Source organism: Coccinella septempunctata, chromosome 7 (genome assembly GCF_907165205.1).
Source record: "Coccinella septempunctata chromosome 7, icCocSept1.1, whole genome shotgun sequence".
Taxonomy (NCBI): domain Eukaryota; kingdom Metazoa; phylum Arthropoda; class Insecta; order Coleoptera; family Coccinellidae; genus Coccinella; species Coccinella septempunctata.
This window is the reverse complement of record NC_058195.1, coordinates 4,232,828-4,255,179: the sequence shown is the minus strand read 5'-3', so window position 1 is coordinate 4,255,179 and position 22,352 is coordinate 4,232,828. Positions and strand designations below refer to the sequence as shown.

General features: G+C 34.5%; 2 protein-coding genes across 12 annotated transcripts in view; one reads left to right on the top strand and one right to left on the bottom strand.

Moving 5' to 3' along the window:
* Nucleotides 1-1,692: 1,692 nt before the first annotated feature.
* On the top strand, nt 1,693-3,208 carry LOC123316706 (derlin-2). Its single transcript, XM_044902899.1, has 5 exons — nt 1,693-1,941; nt 2,110-2,343; nt 2,466-2,588; nt 2,654-2,817; nt 2,916-3,208. The coding sequence occupies exons 1-5, from the start codon at nt 1,849-1,851 to the stop codon at nt 3,034-3,036; spliced, it is 735 nt and encodes a 244-aa protein (XP_044758834.1). The 5' UTR covers nt 1,693-1,848; the 3' UTR covers nt 3,037-3,208.
* Nucleotides 3,209-7,110: 3,902 nt separating this feature from the next.
* LOC123316552 (broad-complex core protein-like) overlaps nt 7,111-22,352 on the bottom strand; it is a 48,492-nt gene continuing 33,250 nt past the window's right edge. For 3 of the 11 annotated variants that reach the window (XM_044902682.1, XM_044902681.1, XM_044902683.1), the window contains exon 6: nt 7,111-9,668. In XM_044902682.1, the coding sequence (XP_044758617.1) occupies nt 9,358-9,668 (311 nt within the window). In that variant the 3' untranslated portion in view covers nt 7,111-9,357. Of the gene's footprint in view, nt 10,105-12,373; nt 14,340-17,412; nt 18,229-20,242; nt 20,656-22,352 lie in introns of those variants that run through there. The other 8 variants (XM_044902689.1, XM_044902686.1, XM_044902690.1 and 5 more) reach the window with 5 other exon arrangements.

Genomic DNA, 22,352 nt, shown 5'->3' with positions numbered 1-22,352 from the left:
TTCGCCTGATTCATTTGGGATTTTCAGTTTTATAATCAGCATTGCCAAGGCTTCCACCCTAGCATAAAAACTCGATTTCGAAAATCTCGATTTTTTGGGTCAAAAATGAGCAAGGGGTTAGACCCCCCTAAAATGACCTATTTGCTACTCTGTCTAAAAATCAGAATTTTCTATTGATGTCTTAGGATATGGAGTGCATAGAATTTGTTTTGAGGATTCTAGAAAACCAAAGAGTTGATGATTCGATAGAGAATTGTACTCTATAGAGCTCTTCGAAGTCAACTCGAAAATGAAAAGTGGAAAAACAAAAAAAGTTATTTTCTCCTAAACAGGGCCAGATATTTGAAATTTTGGTCTGGAAATATAGGTTTTCGAGTACGCTGAATCTATTGCGAGCAATTTCGAAAGCCTATCTCCCTTCGTTTAAATTTTCATCTTGGAAATGGCAATTTTTCAAAAATCGCAATTTTCAATCTGCGATATCTCCTGTTATATTCGCCTGATTCATTTGGGATTTTCAGTTTTATAATCAGCATTGCCAAGGCTTCCACCCTAGCATAAAAACTCGATTTCGAAAATATCGATTTTTTGGGTCAAAAATGAGCAAGGGGTTAGACCCCCCTAAAGTGACCTATTTGCTACTCTATCTGAAAATCAGGATGTTCTAGCACTGTCTTAGGATATGGAGTGCTTAGAATTCGTTTTGAGGATTCTAGAAAACCAAAGAGTTGATGATTCGATAGAGAATTGTACTCTAGAGACCTCTTCGAACTCAACTCGAAAATGAAAAGTGAAAAAACAACAAAAGTTATTTTCTCCTAAACAGGGCCAGATATTTGAAATTTTGGTATGGAAATATAGGTTTTCGAACACGCTGAATTCATTGCGAGCAATTTCGAAAGCCTTTCTTCCTTCGTTTAAATTTTCATCTTGGAAATGGCAATTTTTCAAAAATCGCAATTTTCAATCTGCGATATCTCCTGTTATATTCGTCTGATTCATTTGGGATTTCCAGTTTTATAATCAGCATTGCCAAGGCTTCCACCCTAGTATAAAAACTCGATTTCGAAAATCTCGATTTCTTGGATCAAAAATGAGCAAGGGGTTAGACCCCCAAAAATGACCTATTTGCTACTCTCTCTGAAAATCAGGATGTTCTATTGATGTCTTAGGATATGGAGTGCATAGAATTTGTTTTGAGGATTCTAGAAAACCAAACAGTTGATGATTCGATAGAGAATTGTACTCTAGAGAGCTCTTCGAAGTCAACTCGAAAATGAAAAGTGGAAAAACAACAAAAGTTATTTTCTCCTTAACAGGGCCAGAAATATGAAATTTTGGTCTGGAAATATAGGTTTTCGAACACGCTGAATCTATTGCGAGCAATTTCGAAAGCCTATCTTCCTTCGTTTAAATTTTTTTCTTGGAAATGGCAATTTTTCAAAAATCGCAATTTTCATTCTGCGATATCTCCTGCTATATTCGTCTGATCGAATTGGGATTTCCGGTTTCGTGATCAGCGTTGATAAGATTTTCACCCTAGCAAAAACTCGATTTCGAAAATCTCGATTTTTTGGGTAAAAAATGTACTCCAGAGAGCACTTTAAAGTGAACTGGAAAATAACCATGCGCTGAATCTATGACTTGGTGTCTTCGACAACTGACAAGTTTGAAAACTGTCTATGACAGATTTCAAGTTCTGTGGATGCATGTGTCAAGTAGTCAAAAGTATTTACGTATTGAAATAATTTACAAATTTACGTGTGATCCTGATGTGGCAGAGCTGAGTCATAAAAATTTTGGAATTATTTTTAAGCTATGAGTTGATAATACTTCCCCGTTGCTAAAATGGCTTATCAAACTTTTCGAAATGAATATATGAATATGCCCCCTGTTACAAGGGCTTATACTACTGCTTGTGTAATAACAACCCTAGCAGTGGTAAGTTTATTTGAGAGTAAAGGGTGTTTCACATTAACTCCCCATATTCCTTGTTTTGGAAACCTATATCATCAAATGTGCCAATAGCCCTTAATATACATTCAAGCATATACATAACTATGTATTGTGATTTGTAATGTTTTATAACTATTGAATTGATTTTTTCAGCAATTAGAGTTAGCTTCACCTTTTCAATTATACTTCAATCCAATACTAATTTTGAAGCAGGGTCAAGTATGGAGACTAGTAACAACGTTTCTATTCTTTGGAGTTTTTGGTTTCAATTTCTTCTTCAATATGATATTCACATATAAGTATTGTAGGATGTTAGAAGAAGGGTCATTCAGAAATAGGACAGCCGATTTTGTGATGATGTTTCTATTTGGGGCCTCGTGTATGATTGTATCCTTTCACATAATATGAAATAAAGAAAACATTTATAACTACTGAATTCCTGAACAAACTTCCTAAAATGTTTAAATAAATACTTGTTATATTCAGTGGTTTTCCTCAACACTTCTCAGATATTTGCTTTCTTTGTTAACTTACTGTTTCTTGGTCAAGCCTTCACTATAATGTTGGTATATGTTTGGGCCAGAAGAAATCCATATGTACGAATAAATTTCTTCGGACTTTTGAATTTTCAGGTGCGTATTCGTGTTGTCGAAAGTTCTGTAAATTGTATTCTAAGTATTTGGGTTCCATTTTTCAGGCTCCGTACATGCCGTGGGTTCTGCTTGGTTTTTCTCTTTTGCTAGGAAATGCAGTCTATGTTGATTTAACAGGTATAGCAGTAGGTCACATTTATTTCTTCATGGAAGACGTTTTCCCAAACCAGCAAGGAGGTTTCAAGATTTTGAAAACTCCCACTTTTCTGTGAGTATGCCAACAGTCAACTCTGCTTATTACATCAAACACTTCAAGTATTGTGAGAACATAACAATGGACTTTTACTCTTTTCGTTTTTCTTATAGAAAAATGTTATTTGATCCTCATCCAGAAGATCCTGATTATGAACCACTTCCAGAGGAGAGACCAGGTGGTTTTGAATGGGGTAATAGGCAAAACCGTAATGAAAACCAAGAGAATGATTGAAGTGATAAAAAAAAACATGTAATATATACCAATGAATTATAATTAACTGATATATAGATGTTCATTTTTAATATGTTCATATAAAATGTTCTGTTACACAAACTATTCTTCTTAATTTTTATTGTTTAATATGTATACCCACCTTCAAAAAAAATAATAAGACTGAAACTGATAATTGTTCTTTGAATATAGCTAACTGTGTTCCCGTCCTTTAATTGATGAAGGGGTTTCCTTGTTCGGTTAACCGTATTAGCCGATCTTGTGCGAGAGTTGTAGCTCTTGCTCTTCCTAACCCATGACAAGTTATATGCAGCACTTCCACTAATATAAAAGCGATTTCACGCTACTAACTTCATATCACGAACCCGGAGACGATTAGTAATTTCCTTTTTGAGTTAAACCTTCCTTAAACCAACACACTAATAGTTCAAGTTGGAAGGCTTCAAAATATGGCCGAACAGGTTAGTTTTTATAAATGGAGCCTTGTTTTGCGTTGTAATCGCATCATGTAAAAACGGCTGGACGGATTTTATTTATTTTATTTCAAAAACTTTCCTCATTTTTCGTAAAAGGTTCTTACTGAAGAAAAATTCGGAAAAGTGGCCTGAGAAGCTGGGAAAATCAAGAAAACTAACCGAAATTTGAATTCCGCGCCTAATTGTATGTTGTGTAGTCTACCCTCTAAAGCCAAGTGATTGACACTTGCTGGCCAGAAACATTGAACTAAAGAAAGTTCAAGTCTTTAGTTCAATGGCCAGAAATGCATTGCCCTTTTATTGTTGACCCTTTTTCATTGAAATATTCATTTATTGATAATTGGTGGAGGTGAAAAGAAGCATAAAATTTAATTCATCGTTTTTATTACACCAACAATCATATCATAATATATTTATGAGTTTTAAATAACAAAAGTTATTCTTAATAATAAAATTTAAATAAAAATAATAGTTCTTAAAAATAACATGGAAGCATCTGTATGAATTGGTAGCGGCTAAATAACTGAAAATTTCCCACAAGCTTTCAAGAAAAATATATATGCAGTAATATGGAGAAGTACCCTTACTACCGAAATGCTGGTTAAAATGATAATGTACACTGCTTTTATTTCTTCATCTATATTATTTCACATAATATTTCCACGATATGTATTTCTGATTTTCGCCTATTCGAAAATATAAATTTTGTTTAGAAGATAATAATGAATATGTTGCTTTTTCCCGAAATATCGGTGAAATAACAGGAAGAAACCGGTTGAAGCATGATTTATAGGCTAACATTTTCAAAATCTTATTCTAATACGATACAATATAAGTACATCTGTGGATTTTGTCTGAGTATTGAGGTATTACAGTAATTTTCAACATCGCTTGTAGTTTTTTTTGTAAACAGTTGTGTTGTACTGTGTCAAGGCATCTTGTTGCAATATGAGGGAATAAATTAAAAGGAAAAAATACATCTTGGGGCAGTGCAGTTTAAATCTACAGTCGGTTCCATAAAATCCTTCACATTCCAATCACTTACCCTAGATATTTCACTGCAAAGTTAATTCCTCAAGCTATGTTGATGCGCGATCTTAGTTAAATGCACTGACAAATTCTGGTCTACGAAAAGCTCCAGAGTGGTAGTAAGTGAAGGAAAAGATTAAATAAAATGAAAACTTAACTATAATATGTTTATGCAATATTAAAAATTTATTATTTACAATATTTAAATCTCCAAGCTTTTTGTAGACCACTCAATGCTAAATGCTTGAGTTTTTCTTATGTGTACCTTGATGAAATACTTGATTCTTGAGAAGGAACACAATAATACCATAGTAGGTAAATACTGCTCTTGTAGTGGCATTTTATGTTGCAAAAATCTTGATCAGCTCAGCTTGAGGTAAATGACTTCGAAGGAAACTTAACAACAACACGGTACAGTTATAACCATGATTTGGCAAATTTCAAAAAATATTATAATAAGAATATATAGAATTTCAATGAATTTTTAGTGAATTTTACACGATTCTAAAATTGTACAATAGAAACACCACATACACTAGCCTAGAATCACGCCAAAATGTTTCATCATTAATTTAAGTAACAAAATCTACGATAATTCTTTTTGGATGCCAAATATTAATTTTTTTTAGAAAGATAAAATTTCAAATGTAAATATTTTTATAAAATATCTAAACTGCTACCTTTAGGTACAAATTTTAATACTGTTAAATTTATTTCTTTCGTTTTTCTCAATATAATTCATGTGTTCACATAATGATAATTGAAGTTGGCATGATAGATATGCAAGATCCTACAGTCTGTCTGTAGTAACATACAACGATATAGAGATATGTAACATTTGAAAAAATTCTGATGGATGTCTTAGAGACATATTTTTCTACGATATGTACAGTAATTGTTCCATAAAAAAATTAATTAAAGTTATCTTAAGATGAAATATTCAGGCGTCTTTAGATGAGCAGAAATTCTCAAAGAATAGGTATATGACAATATAATTTTTCAACGCTCAGTTCTACATAGAAACTAATAACAACTGTTAAAGTGTAGAATATATATTTTATGTTACTACAGATGGAGTGGCCTGGTTCATTTGGATTCTTAAAACTAGACCAAGTCCCTACATTTTCTAAAAAAAAAATACAAACTAGACATTTCAATGTCAACGCTCAATTTGATGGCACGTTTGAAAAAATATTTTCTGATTCCTTTAGAAACAACTAATGATTTTCAAAGAACTGTCTTTGGTTCGACCGTATCACAAAAAAAAATAAATAGTTTAAACCTAATCAGACGAATTTCCTTTCTTTTTAGTCACAGCACTAAATATACAGTCAAATATATTTGTACGGTTGCCGAATATGTCTAACCGTGCCCTTCAGATCAAAAAAAAAAAACAAAAAATAAACGAATAAAACAGTTCAAACGAACGAAACCGACCAACAAAAACGAACGAATAAAATTTAAATAAACGGAACATCAACAATTTCATAACGATCCATATTTTCAAAACGAAACTTAATTTGGTTAACGAAACATTTAAAGCTAAGGAATTGGTGGGTTTCTTCGCAAGATGAAGTAGAAATTGTTCGGATCCATAAAAATGCAATTAATATTTTCGAGCAATTAATATCAGCTATTATATTCTACATTTTGGATATGACTTCTCAGATGATATTCCTATTTAAGTATACGAGTTCTCATCTCAGAACCATTCAAAATGACAATAAGATATGAAATATGTGATTGTAAATCTTTGTAATTGGTTGTTTACACAATAAATTATTTTTTCAGCCGCTTCCTCGGACCCTAATTGAATTGCATTTTTGATCAACGATATAAATTTAATGGGGAACCAACCTTTGTCTAATACATTATTCTATATATTTATAAACAAATGCAATAATTAAGATTGGCACATTATTTACAACAATTGAACCCTGGAAAGATATGTTGAGTGAATACTCACTCTTGCTTGTCCGCTACACAAGTTTTATTCTCTTTAACTAATTATACTTAACATATATAAATACATAAAGTCAACACTAAATGTTAAGTCTTAGATATTTTCTACAATCATCCTCCTATTAATCACATGAGCAAATTGATCTTGGTATTCATCACTTTTATAAATATGACTACAGTTTTCGATGGTTCCCAAGATATAATGTCATTGTAAAAAAATATATCATTTCAAATATTATCTTTGTATATGAAACAACGTATTCTCTATTTGCACCTGTTCCATTCAAAGATGGATTTTGTACTGATATTGTGAAGTTTAATGTTTTGGGCATCAGGTTTTTTTATATATTTTCAATGGATAATCAATAACTAATTGAGTCCCTCTATAATTCTCTTTTCTGTTTCATTCTATTATTACGATATCTCTCCTTAAAAATAAATGAATTGTGGATGTGAGTGATTCAAACACCCTTTGAAATATTTATTGATATTATGATAATTAAGTACCTTGAAGGGCATATTTTTGATATCTCCCTTTCCATTTTATTCTCCATAGATCTAAGAAAAAACTGTCATTACATCTCTTATTTCGATTATAGTTAAGAAGGTGAGTTACCTCAACGAACTTCGGAAATTGGGGATCAAATCTAGATAAAGATCAAGATAAAAATATCGTCAATCATTTGTTGATTCATGTTGGTCAATGTTTTAACGATCAATCATCATAAAACCTACTTAATTGGTGGTGAGAAAATGAAAATATGGGTTTCCAAGGTGAATACGTCATCCGTTTCAAATCTTCAATTCGAATTTTCAGCAATATAAACTGATTCAATGAAAATTGTGTATTAGTAGATATTGTATTATTTTTACGTTCATCTTAGACTGTCCATTGGACATACGGATTTGTCGGAGGTAGTTCGGTTCTTTCAATACTTTTTCAAAATTACTTATGTTTAATGTTTGAGTTTGATTGTACCCATAAGGAGGTAGTATGAACATCACCATTTAGTTCCTATTCATTTCCACTGAGTTATACCTGAATGTGTTTCAATTTTAATGCTTTTTATTTCGTTTGGCACACATTTGGCAGTTTGAGATTTTATGAAAAATGGATATGAATGAAAGAGCAGGAAAAGTCTGAGTTTTACAGGCTCCCTGTGTAGTTGCAAAGATCAGTTGTTTATTTCATAAGTGAAATATACAGGGTTTTTTGAAAATCTGTAGGTACTAGGGTTTAGTCTATGGGACACCCTATTTATTATAACTTTTTTCGCTTCGCTATCCCCATCTTCGTATTTACCTATCCCTAATCCTGATACTTTCAGAAATATTAACGGTTTCCCATCAAAACTGCCAAAAAATATACATCCAAAATGAAATAGGCATAGAAAAGACATTTCATACTTTGGGATGCTGCTTTCTTCGTTACAAAAGGGGTAATAGTTTAATAGTATTTTTCAAATGAAACACCCTACACAGAGAATACCATGAGATTTTGGCAGGGAAACATGCTACATCATTAGTCATTAGTAGTTAGAACAACCGCTTCTGTGTCCAGTGCTGAGACGAAGAATTTTGGAACACCCTGTATATCATAATCCAAGTTTTCTCTATACGAAACTCATCCTCAGTATCTCAGTGACCTATTCTCAAAATTTCAGCTTCCTGAAGTATCAAATGTCTTTTCTGTGCCAATTTCATTGGATTCATGTTTTTGGGATTTTTTTGTAGAAAACCCTGAATATTTCTGAAAGTCTCAGGAACAGGGATATGGTTGTACTAAAAAAAATACTCAGAAGGGGGTTAAGAAACGAAAAATTTTATAATAAATAGGGTGTAACAATTGAAATAACGAGGTTCGTAATATTTTTTGGTATAAGCGACAAGGTCACAACATTGAAAATATTGAACAGATGGATCAGAAGCGTAAACCCTTGTACCCAAATTTTCAGAACAATTATATGCTCTGTTCTCCCTAACCCACTGTGGAAAACCCTGTATATTCATTCTTGAATGCCATTATTGTAATTCAGGTTCTTGGTCGATTGATATTTCGATATAACGAAGAGATCTTTCACAATGTTTGTTCATGCGCGTTATCTTGGATGAAACTGTTATTCTCTAAACTGAAACTGTTATTCTCTAAACTGAAACTGTTATTCTCTAAACTGAAACAGTTATTCTCTATAATGAAACAGTTATTCTCTATAATGAAACTGCTACTCTCTATACTATAACGCTTATTATCTAAAAAGAAACTGCTATTTTCTACAACGAAATAGCTATTCTCTATAAAAACCGTGATTCTCTATATTTGAATGTTTCGTTCAAATCTTGTATAACAGTTTGAGGTTTATGTTGGCACAGAGGTTATGTTATTACTCATGAGGAGTATTAATTAGATACTACCTGTTCAGAGGAGCACCTAAATAGCAGTTTACTATAAAAACGTAACTGAATTTATGTGAATCTTCAACATTAACCTGAATAATTTTAGGGTTTAGGTAACCATAGCGTGGATGGTGTTTTGATAAGACAAAATGGTTGATTCATGGATTCCTTTGAAATGACCGTGGCGTCCATCGAAAACTGCGTCATGTTCACACGATATGATCTGGGCAAAATGACAAACACTCGAAGAACGTAGATGATATCAAGAAGAACCGAATCACAGTAACACTGGGAATGTCTCGCATTGTGGGCAGATCACGACACATTCGAAAATGTACTAGTCCACAAAGAGGCTTAGGGGGGGAGCAAATAAGGGTTACTACAGTGAGGGTGGAGAGTCATTATCACAAAAACGTGAAAAAGGTGGGGTTTGTACTTGCGGTAGGCCGATGTGCCGGTTTCACTGGAGGTGCGGCGGTGGGGGCGGTGGCGGCGCGCTAGCCAGCACGCTCTTGATCGCTGTGGTCTTGAGTAGTCTCTTGAGCATCCCGCTCGAACCACGATGCTGGAGGCTCTTGTGCGTGGTCAGGGAGTTCTTGGTGCGGTACCGACGGTGGCAGAACTCGCAGACATAGAGCGTGTCGGATTGTTCGTGCTTGTCTTGGAAGTGGCGCTTCAGGGAGTAGTAGCAGCTGAAGGTGCGACGGCAGTACGGGCATTCTTGCGGCTCGTTGATGCCCCCGGACGTCGGCGGCGGCATCCGCATAGTGCCTGCAACAGCCAGGGTACAGAGGCGGGCTCAGGGCAGGGGCCCGGCCCCGACATGCAGGCTCGCACAAGCGGCATCAGCGGCAAACTCAACAACTACACTGATCAGACAGCAGCAGCGGCAGCGCAAGCGGGTGTGGTGACGGGGCTATAATACCTGCTGGGAGGGACGAGACGGCGGCGTCAGTAGAGGCGGTCGGCGGGCGGCTCAGCGGCGGCTAAAAGAACTTAATGTCGATGTCCCCCGGCCGCGACTTGTGGTAAGTATAGATGTGCGTCATTAGCGAGTTCCTGGAACAGTAAACGCGCTCGCAGATGACGCACCTGTACTCCTCCTGTCTCTCGGCATGCTTGTCTGCGATGTGTCGCTTGAGGGAAGCTTTCGAGCACAACACCTTGCCGCACAGCTGGCACGTGAATACCTTCTTGGGTGATGCCCCTGCAACAGCAAAACCAAGCTCGCTCTGGTCTGGACCGCGGTTCGTGTTGCCACCAGCAGACACGTTTCGACATTTTGCGAAATCTACACAAATGCGGTCTTACTCTTGCCGCTTACTCGAGATCTGCCCACGCGAACTCAGTATTACTGCTCGCAGTACACACAAACATACAGATACACCGACCGCCGAACCGTTGCGCTCGCTACCATCCTCTACTTCCGCCCATCTCTACTCTTTCAACGCAGGATATGGATTAAAGCGACAACGCCGAAGAACATTTTTCCCTTTTTTTCACAACGTAAAAGGTGACAACGGCTACTTCATGGTGATTTCAGAGAATGCGATCATTTGCTACAAGCAAAAACCCTTTGGGGAAGCTCCACCACGATATCAAGTCTACTCTAATTGTATAATATATGCAAAATCACTGGCATAACGTATAGAAGTGCCGAAGAATTCGTTCCTTTGATGTTCAGCCGCTTCCTTTTGGGAATCGGCTAAACATCAAAGGAACTTATGCAGGTATTGGCGTTTTTATACTTTATTCGAGTAATTCTGGATACATTATACCTTATGAAGTGTTTAATGCGTACTAATTCCTATACTAAGACTTTGATTCACTCTGTAACTGCTGACAGAATGTTGCTTGAGTAGGATCCATGGGTCGAACATTAAGTGTAACCAATAGGGAGTTCGCATTACATTGCCTAGTTCATACTTCAAAGATATTTCCAGTATCTGCCATTGATACTAGTTTTCAGTCATCAGAAAAGATGTACAGGGTGAGTCTTTGGCTCGTACAAATATTTCAACAGTAGATTCTTGAGGTCAAAAGAAACACTTTTTTCCTATACCATTTTTTCCGATTCGGCCCAGATAAAGAGATACAGCCATTTTAAGTTTTCATAATGAGCTATGCCGACCCTGGAGAAACAAAATTACCTTAAGAATAACTAGCTAAATCTGTGACACTACACATCTGATGATCTTTCAAACAGAGTTGTATTCAGCCAAAGTACCCAATTTTCCAAATATCCCAGATATTTTTTATTTTTGAACATTGAATTACTCGAAAACATTCATTAGATAGCGTCCTACTTAGTTTCAAGATTTGGGTTCTTTGAATTTTTGGTATTTTTATGGTACGTAATGGTCAATATAAGAAAACTGGAAGGTCTGGAAGACTTACATGATATCTTGTGTTCGAAAAAGATTTATTAAATGAATGAAAAACTATATTCTGAAATTCATTCCATTAGATAAAACCGTTTGTGAAATTACATTTTTTTATGGTTTCTCAACAGCCTGTATCATTTAAACCAAGACGATTCGAAAAAAATAGTGAAGGAAAAAAATTTTTTTTTTGACCTCAAGAATCTACTGTTATAGCGATTACCCTAAATTAGATTTTTCCAACTCAATGTGAAACACTGCATTCGTTTTGACTATTCCTTTATCAGAACCATGTACTCATTTTTTCAATTACACCTCATTTGGGAACACCATCGCTTTATTTTTCTTAGCGATTCAACAATGTGCTTCAATATACACTGAGAAACATGGCATACGTTTGTTTAAAAGTTGCAAAAATAAGATTGCACTGTAATATCTTGGCAAACAAACGAAAGTGACGAGATTTTTCAGTGAAAAAAAAAGAAATGATCTCGATTCTGATTCACTTTAATAAACTTTTGAAATTTTTTATATACCTGTACTTATATGAAAAAGAGTTTAGACGGATATTAGTGAACACTATGAATACAAAGAGATGAACAATGAGAAGAAGATAACCTTTCTGCCTCAAAATTATTTTTTAGAATGAGTAGATTATTTCCAAGTGAAATTTCATACTTCAGCTCCTTTTGCAGCAGAAGAACTGAGCAGCAGTATGTATAGTTGTAGTACGAGGGGTTTCACCAAAGATAAGCCTAAAGCAAGTGACAGCTTTGAAATCACCAAATATCATCGCGTTCATATATCGCTAAAAAATTCAGTACCACCCCAACTTTGGGGGGTCGATTATGTGAAATTTGTTCTTCGTGTACCAAGCAGAATGGATTTGCCAACAATGTCAACGAATGTACGTACATTTGGAGTAGAAATGTGCCAAGTGTGTGATAGCGAACGGATCGGTTCCCAGGTAGGTGTAGGGGAAAACGATTTAACATCTCCTGGTGGCAACACTTTTGTGTTGGAGGACTTAAACATTTAACTATAAAACAGAGGGAATGAGGCAAATACTAATCAAGCAAAATAAAACCCAGCTGCTTTTGCGAATGTAAAAATATATTTGAACATAAATAAAGGTTATACAACAGTACATAAAATATGATAAATATTGCATAGAACAACATGAACATGCGTAAATGCAAAAACTAATATTCACTACACAGGACCAATTTAATAACCGTATAAACAAAAATTCTGGGGTTGCCAATTTTTCTCGATCAAAAATTTCATCTTACCAAAAAATTAATCAGTCAAAATATCAGTCTTAAAAAATACCGCGAAAATATTCTAAATTTCAGTCTTTTAAAAAAAACTCAAGTCCTGTCTCTCAATACAACAATATTATGATTTTCAAACAAAACATCGCCTAGCACAGATAAAATTTTCAAGTAAATCTTCTTCGAAAATTCCAATCGGTTATTGGCATTAAGTATGCAGATTACGTTCAAGGAAAATAACGAAAATTATCAACATATTAAAATTCTGAATATCAATATCGAAGATAGGAAAACCCTTACATAGCAACTTCATTATATCACATATTTAAGATTCGATAAACTACCATCTCATAACCTACGTTAGGTAGTCGTATACCTAGTACTAAAAAAATATATTTAACTAGGGCCAATTGGAATTTTCATATTTGACAACCTTCCGGTATAACACTTACCGCCTTTTATTTGTTGACCAAACTTTATACAAAATAACTTTTTTTTGCACAATTCCCTGAACACATTTCTTTTCAAAAATATTTTTATATACGGCATACCAAATTCAACAGAACGTATTTTATCCTTGCTAAGGCCTAAAACTGATATATTTTTTCGAGATAAATAATAAACATTTTTCAAAATTTTCTAATTATATGTGTATAACGTGGAAGAAACATTCCCATCCACCGATTAAATTTATTTATATCAAGGCTTCGTATTTTCTTCGAATCTAAAATTTTTATCGATGAATTTCAATCGTCGCATTCGGAAAACATAAATCTTCAGATAAATTCAACAAAAAAATATCACAGAGCCAAAAAGAACCAATGCAAATTTTAAATTCATCAATAAAATTATTTATGTTTCGTATTTATTTGCTATCATTATTGTATTCTAAGGATATCTGTATCACCTGAAGGTGGAAAAATAAACACTGTTCAAAAAGGTTTTTTTCTACGTGTTGTTATTTTTATTCGAATTAGAATGAAATTTTTTTTTGAAAACGTCCGCAGTACTTTCGATCGTGTTCATAAAATAATATCTATCGTATTTATTTCATCGGATTTCAAATTTACTTCAACACTTCAATATGAATATGAATCCAATATGGATTTGAGAGGCTGTTGACTTAAGAGACAAATCTTTCTCAAAACTGATGAAAATATTCACGGTTCTACTAATGTGTTTACTGAAAACCAAGTTGAATATTTTTTTAATTATGTAACCATTAATCATAGCTTCATTCTGTCTTACTGTTATTATTATAGTGTTTGTTTAAAAAAAAAATTTTTTTAGTATGACGCCTTGATGTTTTAAATGATGATTATTGGGGTGAAGTATTATATTTTCTCCTCGTTCAGATGGCAAAGTTCACGGTGATTATTTCTCCACCAAATCAGGGCGATAGGGTTAAGTATTATATAAAAAAAAATGATACAATAACTATTTAATCTGGGACAGCTTGACGTAACTTCAAATGAAGCGGGGGCATTACGGATATATGACTAAGATCAACAAAAAACTAAATTATATATTCTTGGTGTTCGCAAATCGTTCATTCGAAAAATCACAGATCTACTACTTCTGCCTCCTGTGGTATATGCTGCGATGGTTATTCAAAGAGTTCAGCGTTCTGAAAACTTTGTGGCAAAGGGTGCAGAGCGCATTGTTGAGAGGCTGGAGGTGCTGCTGCTCCTTGTGCCTTTTCAAGGTAAGCTTGGTGCTGAGCAACTTACCACAGACGTCGCAACGATGGGAGGCCGTCAGTGGATACGGCAGAGACAAACTTCTCGCTGTTGGGATGGAACCACCGAAAACACAACACCGAATTAGCCCCCGCTATGATTCTAATTTCATCAGTGTGTAGGTCAAGCGTGTCTTTTAGTCTAGGAGGGTATCAGAGGGGGAGAAACAACAGACAGCTTCTGCTTGAAATAAGGGATAAAATATACATTTGATCGTTAAGGCGAACAGTCCTAAAATTATACTAAAACCGATAACCTTATGCAGCTGAACCAGCTGAAGCCATCTCCATTTAATGCTGACTTCGATTTGGTGCACCAAAAACGCTTTTTGAGAAATCTACAGAACTTCAGAACATAATGAAAGTATCAACAAGCTGACCTAAGTCCTCGCCAAACAAAAAAGAACAATATCAAAGGATGCTCTTGGTTTGAATTATGGTTATTATGACCAGCTGAAGCTAATTTGACTAATATAAGGATCAAAAGATCCAAAGATGGATCTAAGCCTTTGACAATCTAATTCAGAATAAAATTCAGACTGCTCCAGGTGTATCCTGAGATTTAAAAGCATCTTTGTCCTTCAGGACCAAATATTTCTAGCTCAACATGGAGATCATGAATGCCACAAGGAATTAAAAAAAAGACTCATCATTCAGTATCCCGAAACGACGGATGGATTCAACCAGTATGCAGGGTGTCACCAAAATGAATCTAAATCGTGAAGAGAAGAATATAGCCCAATGAAGATAAGCCTACTTTGGCACAGATACATTGGAAAAACTGAATCAAAAACGCCAGTTGGACAAATTTATAGATGCTAACTTTATTAGTCATGGTAGCTCAGAGATCTCATAGGACTTATAGGAAACCTGGTTGTTCTTGATCATTCGATAACTTCTAGGTAGATTTTAGTGTCAAATTTTAGCTGTTATGCGAGGCTTATGACTTTTGGGTCAACTAGAGAATATCTGTGAATATTGGCTTAAAGATGCTACCATAAGGAACCTGCGCGTCCTCAATTTTTGGAGAATTTGGGCATTAAGACTCAGGACTTGTGGTTAACACACAGAATATGGAATGATAAGGTTGAAAAGCTAAGAAACACAAACTGTAGAGATGGAAGACAAGGGTATCATATCGCAGTTTTTTAGTTGTGGCTTACGAAGTTTCATCAATTCACTTCTGAGTATAATTTTTTTTTCGATGGATATATTGATCACTAAAATTGTCACGGACCTGTTGTTTCTCCCCTGTCTAATAATATAGTCAACGTACTAAGTAAACCCTTCATCCTACTATTGTATGTAAGCATTTATACAAGACAAGCAATATCAAAGCTTCCATTTTATTGTGTCCAATGAAAATAGTGCATTCCAGTGAAATCTCCACATCTGCAGAGACTTTCACAGCCTCCACTCGTTTCATTGGATTCAACAGGAACTGGGATCAACGGAAAAACGTACCAAATGCAACTGAATGCTGATGAATTAAAAAAATGCATTATTTTACAAGAAGCGCCTCAACCACTCAACCAGTTTCAATAACACCACCCCACTTATGTTATGTTGGACTTAAGTCGATTTTGAAAATTTGTGTTCCGTTGTGGACAATTTTTCATATTTTCAGGAGGAAAATGAATCGATCCTTTCTTACATGGAGAAATGAGAGTGGAAGCATTTTTGATAATTTGGAAAATTGATTCGAAAATCTTGACTTGGTCGATGAGAATTAATAAATATTTATTTACAAAGAAATGCTAAAATCCTTTTTGTTTTCAGTAGGGAATGAACAGTTTTGTTCAATCTATCTACTTAAATTTAGGAACAGAAGATAAATCCAATATATAAATGAAAACCTATTGTTACTGAAATCTTCTTCATGATTTCGCAAATTTTTGCTTTGCCGATAAAATGATACTATTGCTAGAATAACAGACTGATGTTGTCACAAATTCTACTGTTGCCTGAAATAATCTGAATGCAATGATAAAGAAATTATTTCGATTTTAACAAATCAGTTGCATTTGATATGTCCCCAGTCATTGAATGAGTTATTTAATTTGTTAACAACTTATGGATATAATAAATAAAAGGATGTAGAAAATAAACAGAACTTTGTACGTTGTTTGAGAAAATATTTTGATCATCTGATTGATAATCTTGTGCGAGGTGGAGGAGTGATGGGGACATTCCCCTGAGGTAGCGATTCTGCATCAGTATTTTCCTTTTTTTGACATTTTTTATAACCTCCACGATGTATAAAAAGTAAGTATTTTAAGAGAGAGTGATGGCATTTAGAGCTAAAGTAATGTACCATTCCTCCACAAAATTAAACACAAAAAAGTTTATCTAGAAGAGTCTTCAGAAATAAAGCAAATACGTTTCTCAGACTCATTATAATCTGCAAGTAAAGTCTGTGAAGAACTACTCACAGAAGTTTAATTGGAAAAAAATACAAGTTGTTAATAGAAATGAATCTTTCAGCATTTGAAAAAAACCATGAACCAATAGTAGTTCAATCGCCAAAATTATGAAAAAAAAAGATGGGGAATGCGAGATAACTCAAACCAGCATCTGCATTAATGATTCTCTCGCATAAGATTCGATTTATTCCTAGTTTTTCCAACTTTTTAACTTATTTCTATCGTAACATTTCCCCAATTTTCGGTATGTTGAAGATTTTAACACTCTCGAAAAAACTGTAAATTTGCACAAAAATCGTATGACAAGTTTTCGAGATACAGGGTGTAAAAGATGAAAAGTAAAGCTTTCCTCTCAGAATCAATCATTCTTCGATGTTGAGGCCGTCGCATAGTTATTTTGTCTATGTGAGTGCAAGTCTAGGAAGAATTTTTTTAGTAACCTGTAGGTATTTCGAAAAAACATAAACTTCTTGATGCTACATATTTTTGAAGTTTGGTAGGATTTCATTGTTACCCACATACTCCACTTAATGTAGAAATATGCTTTTATAAAAGGCTAGTTCAAATTAATGCATTAGAAATCAATGAATCTTATGTTGAATTTTTGAATTTATAGATATCAATACTTTTATGTTATACTACATTTTGTATTACGTAGAGAAAAAGCTCATTTCTACATCAGAAATCGAAATGTACTATAAGAAATTCATTAAAATTGAGTGATATTCTTTGGAAGGGTATTACGAACTAAAAAAAGCACTTGGACTGTACATTTTTACTGATCCTTTCTACACGAAATGGCTTCCCAAAAATAGGCGTTTTGCTAATGCTCGAAATTCTGAACTTCACTTTTCATCTTTGACACTCTGTATCTCCTTTGCCCTAGGACACTTTTGACTGCTACAACATACCAAAAATGCAGGAAATTCAACTGCAAATCGTTCGTCATCAAAATGATGCTGCAATAGTTCTTTGCAGAAAGATACCCCAGAAATTTCGAGAGCCTTTTGGAATTTCTGAACGATAATATTAAAGGTAGAATACTGAATGACTTTGGTTTGGAGGATAGATTGTGAAAACTTCATATGACGAAAATAACTTGGTGCAAATACTAATGAAACTTTCTCTTGAACTCTCTAATTATTTTTCGTGATAGTCAGGAAGATTTCTCAATAATTTTGTGTAAAGTTCAGTGGAGGTTATAAAATCAGAAGACCCTTTATCGATTTTTTCTCAGCTCATAGAATCGCTACCCCCGTCAACCCCGAATTCTCCCCTCCTCTCACAAGTAGAAGGAATGAGGCGACATCATTTCGTCACTTTTGATGTTCTTAACGTTCCTATGGTAAATGCTCTTGTGATTCCTCAAACTATTCAGGCTGCTATAAACTCTCTTGCATATGTTGCACACTGGTTCTCTTGATGGACGCATGTGCACATTCTGAATGTGCCTTTTCAGCCTGGTCAGGGACGAGAGGCTTTTGTTGCAGGGCTGGCATCTGAATTCGTCCACACCTGGCGGCAGAAAGGGCCTATTAGCCTCTCTTAGCCGCTTCACAAGCTATGTACACGCTGACCGTCTAGTCTTTCCCTTTTTTAGACGATTTTAGACCGTTTGGTCGACGAAAGCGTTCACGATCTTGAAGTACTGGGTGGTATCTACTTGTCAGTCTGAGGTTTCGCCAAATGCTGCATGAGATCGTTCAAAATGAGGGCCATGGAGTTACCAAGACTATCCCTATGTGGTAAGCCAATCAATCGCAAAGTTTGAAGCAAAAAATAGGTGGTCAGTGATATCAAAACTTCTTAGTGAAGCTCAAGTGGAAGGGAATGAAGCTGGGTACTTCACATTGATGAAAAATTGAGATCCAGGGACCCAACTATTGAACAGAGACCACAGGAAATTGCTCTGAAGAAGTTTATAAATCTGGAGATTTCATCATTTGCTGGAAACGAACTTGTTCAACACAAATTGGAATACAATACACCTAACTCTTCAATACTCAAGAATTTGGCTAAGAAATGAGAGGTTTTGTTTGGTTAGCTGAAGATCTTGTGGCTATTCTGACCATGCATCTTCGAGAATATTTGTATCATCAGAAATTCGATGGAAAATTTCCATTAAAACTTGTTAATCTGATGGAAATTCTTCGGCCTTAAAATAAAATGTCATAAATGCCAATGATGTTAAAGGTGAGCTTCAGAATCCTACCACATACTCTGACATTTATACGATATAGGAAATATGTGGCAATCATATATGATCCCTATATATTTTTTCTGCAGATATTATTCGAAGTATAACCAACACCAACCTAATGGTTGGCCGATGTAAAAACCTGTAGAAAATACCACAGAAATTTAAACCTTTCCAAGGGCCCTAGACATAAAAGGAGCCTCAAGTTTTATTCAACTTGTATCCACAACAAAATCTGTTTCATGTTCTTCTTCAAGACTCCAAACAGTTATTATGTGAACAGAAAAATCCATTAGATAGCAAATTTTACTCAGTTTGAAACAAAATTCGAGGCTTTAGGCTTTTAGTCCAAGGAGAAGCCATAGCATAGAAAATTTATATTGATGAAGAACCAAAGGATCTTTTTCCGTTTGAGAGGTGCTCACTAGGGTGTTGAAAAATTAAGAAGCATTTTGAGAAGGGTAACTGAGATAACGCTTATCATCTGAAGACATACCAGGAATTCCTACAAATACTTAAAACTCCTGACTAAATCAAGGAAAAGAGAACCAATTCATGTGTTATTCGAATATTCTCTGAGTATAGAGTCGACTGTTAAAAACTGTTGGATAAAAGAAAATGAAATTTTTCTTCTCATTGGAAATGAATATCAATATGGAGAATCTGGCTTAATTCTCAGATAGACAAGTAGATACCAAATACGTACGCACCAATTGCTACTCGTGTTCATAACGAAAATATAATATAACATACTTGCTGATTACAATTTTTATTACATCGAAACCTGTTATGTACAACAAACTTAAGATAGTTAAGAAATTACAATATTTCAATACAATTTCTGATAGTTTGAGTGGCAAAGCACTCTGAATTTCTCAGTATCATTATCTTTTCGATTAGAAAAATTTATCAGCAGAAGCAGAGAAGACGATGAAGGTATTTTTATAGAAGATATGTATGTAAATATGATTTGGGATGGTATTATAGAGAGTATTTTTCGGATAGAACAAAAATAGGTGAAACGAATCTGTAAAAAAATTCATTCTTCTGAGGTATTTGGGCATGAAATGGAATATACCTATTGTATAAATGATAGAACGACTTGAAATGTATACTTCGGAAGTTGGGTCATGTATAATATACATTCAGGAAATGAACTTGAAGCAGAGAAATAATTTAATGTTAATAAAAGGAGCATGACTGTGTTATTATACTCAGAAATTAAAAAAAAATCCTTTGTATGAAGTTCGTTTTGTCATGGGGCCTTGTTTTTTGAATCTGTCTAATATTTTTTTCATTCAAAATGAAAGAAATATCTATCAAAAATCATAAAATTACTCTGACAATTGTCGAAATAACACTCAAGTTTTAGACTGAATTTATTTTAATGTAACACTTTTTTTACTTCAGAATACCCAGCTAGGACACAGTCATTCTCCAGGAAGGGATTCAAAAAAAAGATATGGGCAAAAATGTAGAGAAAAATTCGGATAGGGAAAAATCTAGAAAACGTTCCTAATTCACTGTCATCTTTGTTTTCTTCTTCTGGTGATAATTACACGTGTGCACCACCAAACTGTTCTTAGTCCGATAGCAACGGTTGCAAATTTTACACCAGAACTCCTCTGTCTGCGCGTAGTGCAGATCTTTGACATGTCTACGTAGGGTAATCTTGTTCCTCAGTAGTTTTCCGCAGATCGTGCAGATCTCCCCGAAAGATTTCACATCTTCTATCACAGCATCACCTGAGTATAGAGAAAATAATTAATTCAAGTTGACTGTGACAGTTACGTAACCAAAATAAAACCATAAAAAGCTCTAATAAACAGTCAACTAAAATGAATTATTTTCTCTATGGATTTCAAGGAGGCGCCAACAACATATTCACGAAATAGTTATTTTGCTCACTAGTGCGGAAACTACTACTTTCCCGCACGCCACTACCGTTGTGTTAGGACAAGTAAACGCGTGCGAGAGACACTTTAAGCTATGACCCTTCCTTCAACCATTTCAGTTTCTAAAGTATAACTTTTAGAATTGGGGCTTTAATGCGTAAAAGTGTCACTTTCAAAATTGAAATGAGTGCGGGAAGTAAGTCAAAACACGAGAGTAGAAAAAATTGATATATCTGTAGGGTAGAATATGACCTAGCAATGAACCTCTTGATGAAAACTACAAATACCTGATGAGTTTTTTCACGATATTGAATTTGTTCTCATTTTATATAACGTTTTGTCTTATTATTACTGGAAAATCTGGCATCAAATAAAATTTTTCCTAGATTAGATTTAGTATCTACCCTACCTTACTCCTGTTTTCATAAAAAAACTCATCACAAACACTTTTCTTATTATACTGAAGGAATTGAATTGAATTATGATGACTTCAATCTCATTCTGATGAATTTAAACGAATTATAATGACTGAATTTATCTGATATGGATGCTGTAAATATTTTCTGTCTCTGTCTTCATATAGCACAGATTTTTTCTCTATTGATTCCCATGCAACTTTCTATTAGACAAGTGTTTCTGTAAATTTCGTGCAATTTTTTTATGGACTAGATTAGACTTTTATATATACTGAGGAGATTCCCAGAAATTTTTGGATAACAATAGAATTTAAGGTCAAAAAAAAGTATGTTTTGATACCAGGGTGCTTTTGCAAGTAACTCTAATGTAGGTAGGTTGCAAATTGATGAATGCGCAAGTTTGCGTTGAAATATATCAAATATGAAGAAATCTTTAAGCGTAGTTCTCGTTTCACGTGGGTTTTTGAAGGAAAATTCTAGCACACACAATAAATTCATCTTCCATTCCATAGTATTCCTGAAGATTTTAATTTTAAAAAGTCAAGTTTTCATTCTGTCGATTTTCAACGAATTCTGTGTTTAAATTGGTTTTCAATTCGGCGTTGTCCTAAATGAAATTAATATATGTTTTTGATATTTTGGGCTACAAAATGACAATGGTTCCATTGTAGCTTCTTCTGAAGACTTAACCTACTTTGATTCAATGAAGAAACTGTTCGTCTCAACGATATTCGTAAAAATTTGTATCTCAAACCAAAATGCTTGAAGAAATAGTTAAATTATTTGAAATTTTTGAGCTTGACTCTTTCGTTTCTGTTGAAGAGGCTCATTGCTAGATATTCTTAGGAGAACAAGGCGATAGATCGTGAAAATACTGAGGAACAAGACTCCGTACGTAATAAGGCTAAAAATTCAGAAACAAATCTTTTCTGCAATTTTTTTTCTCGAAACGCGATTGCGTATGTACATCTGAGAGTGATACTAAATGATCGAAATATGATGAACTAACATGTGTAGAAATTTGTAATTTCCATTTAAATTTGTAGCGTTCAATTACAACAGACGTGAAAATATGCGCATGATCAATAATAGTTCACAGGAACTGATGTTTCAAATGATTCGATTGATTCA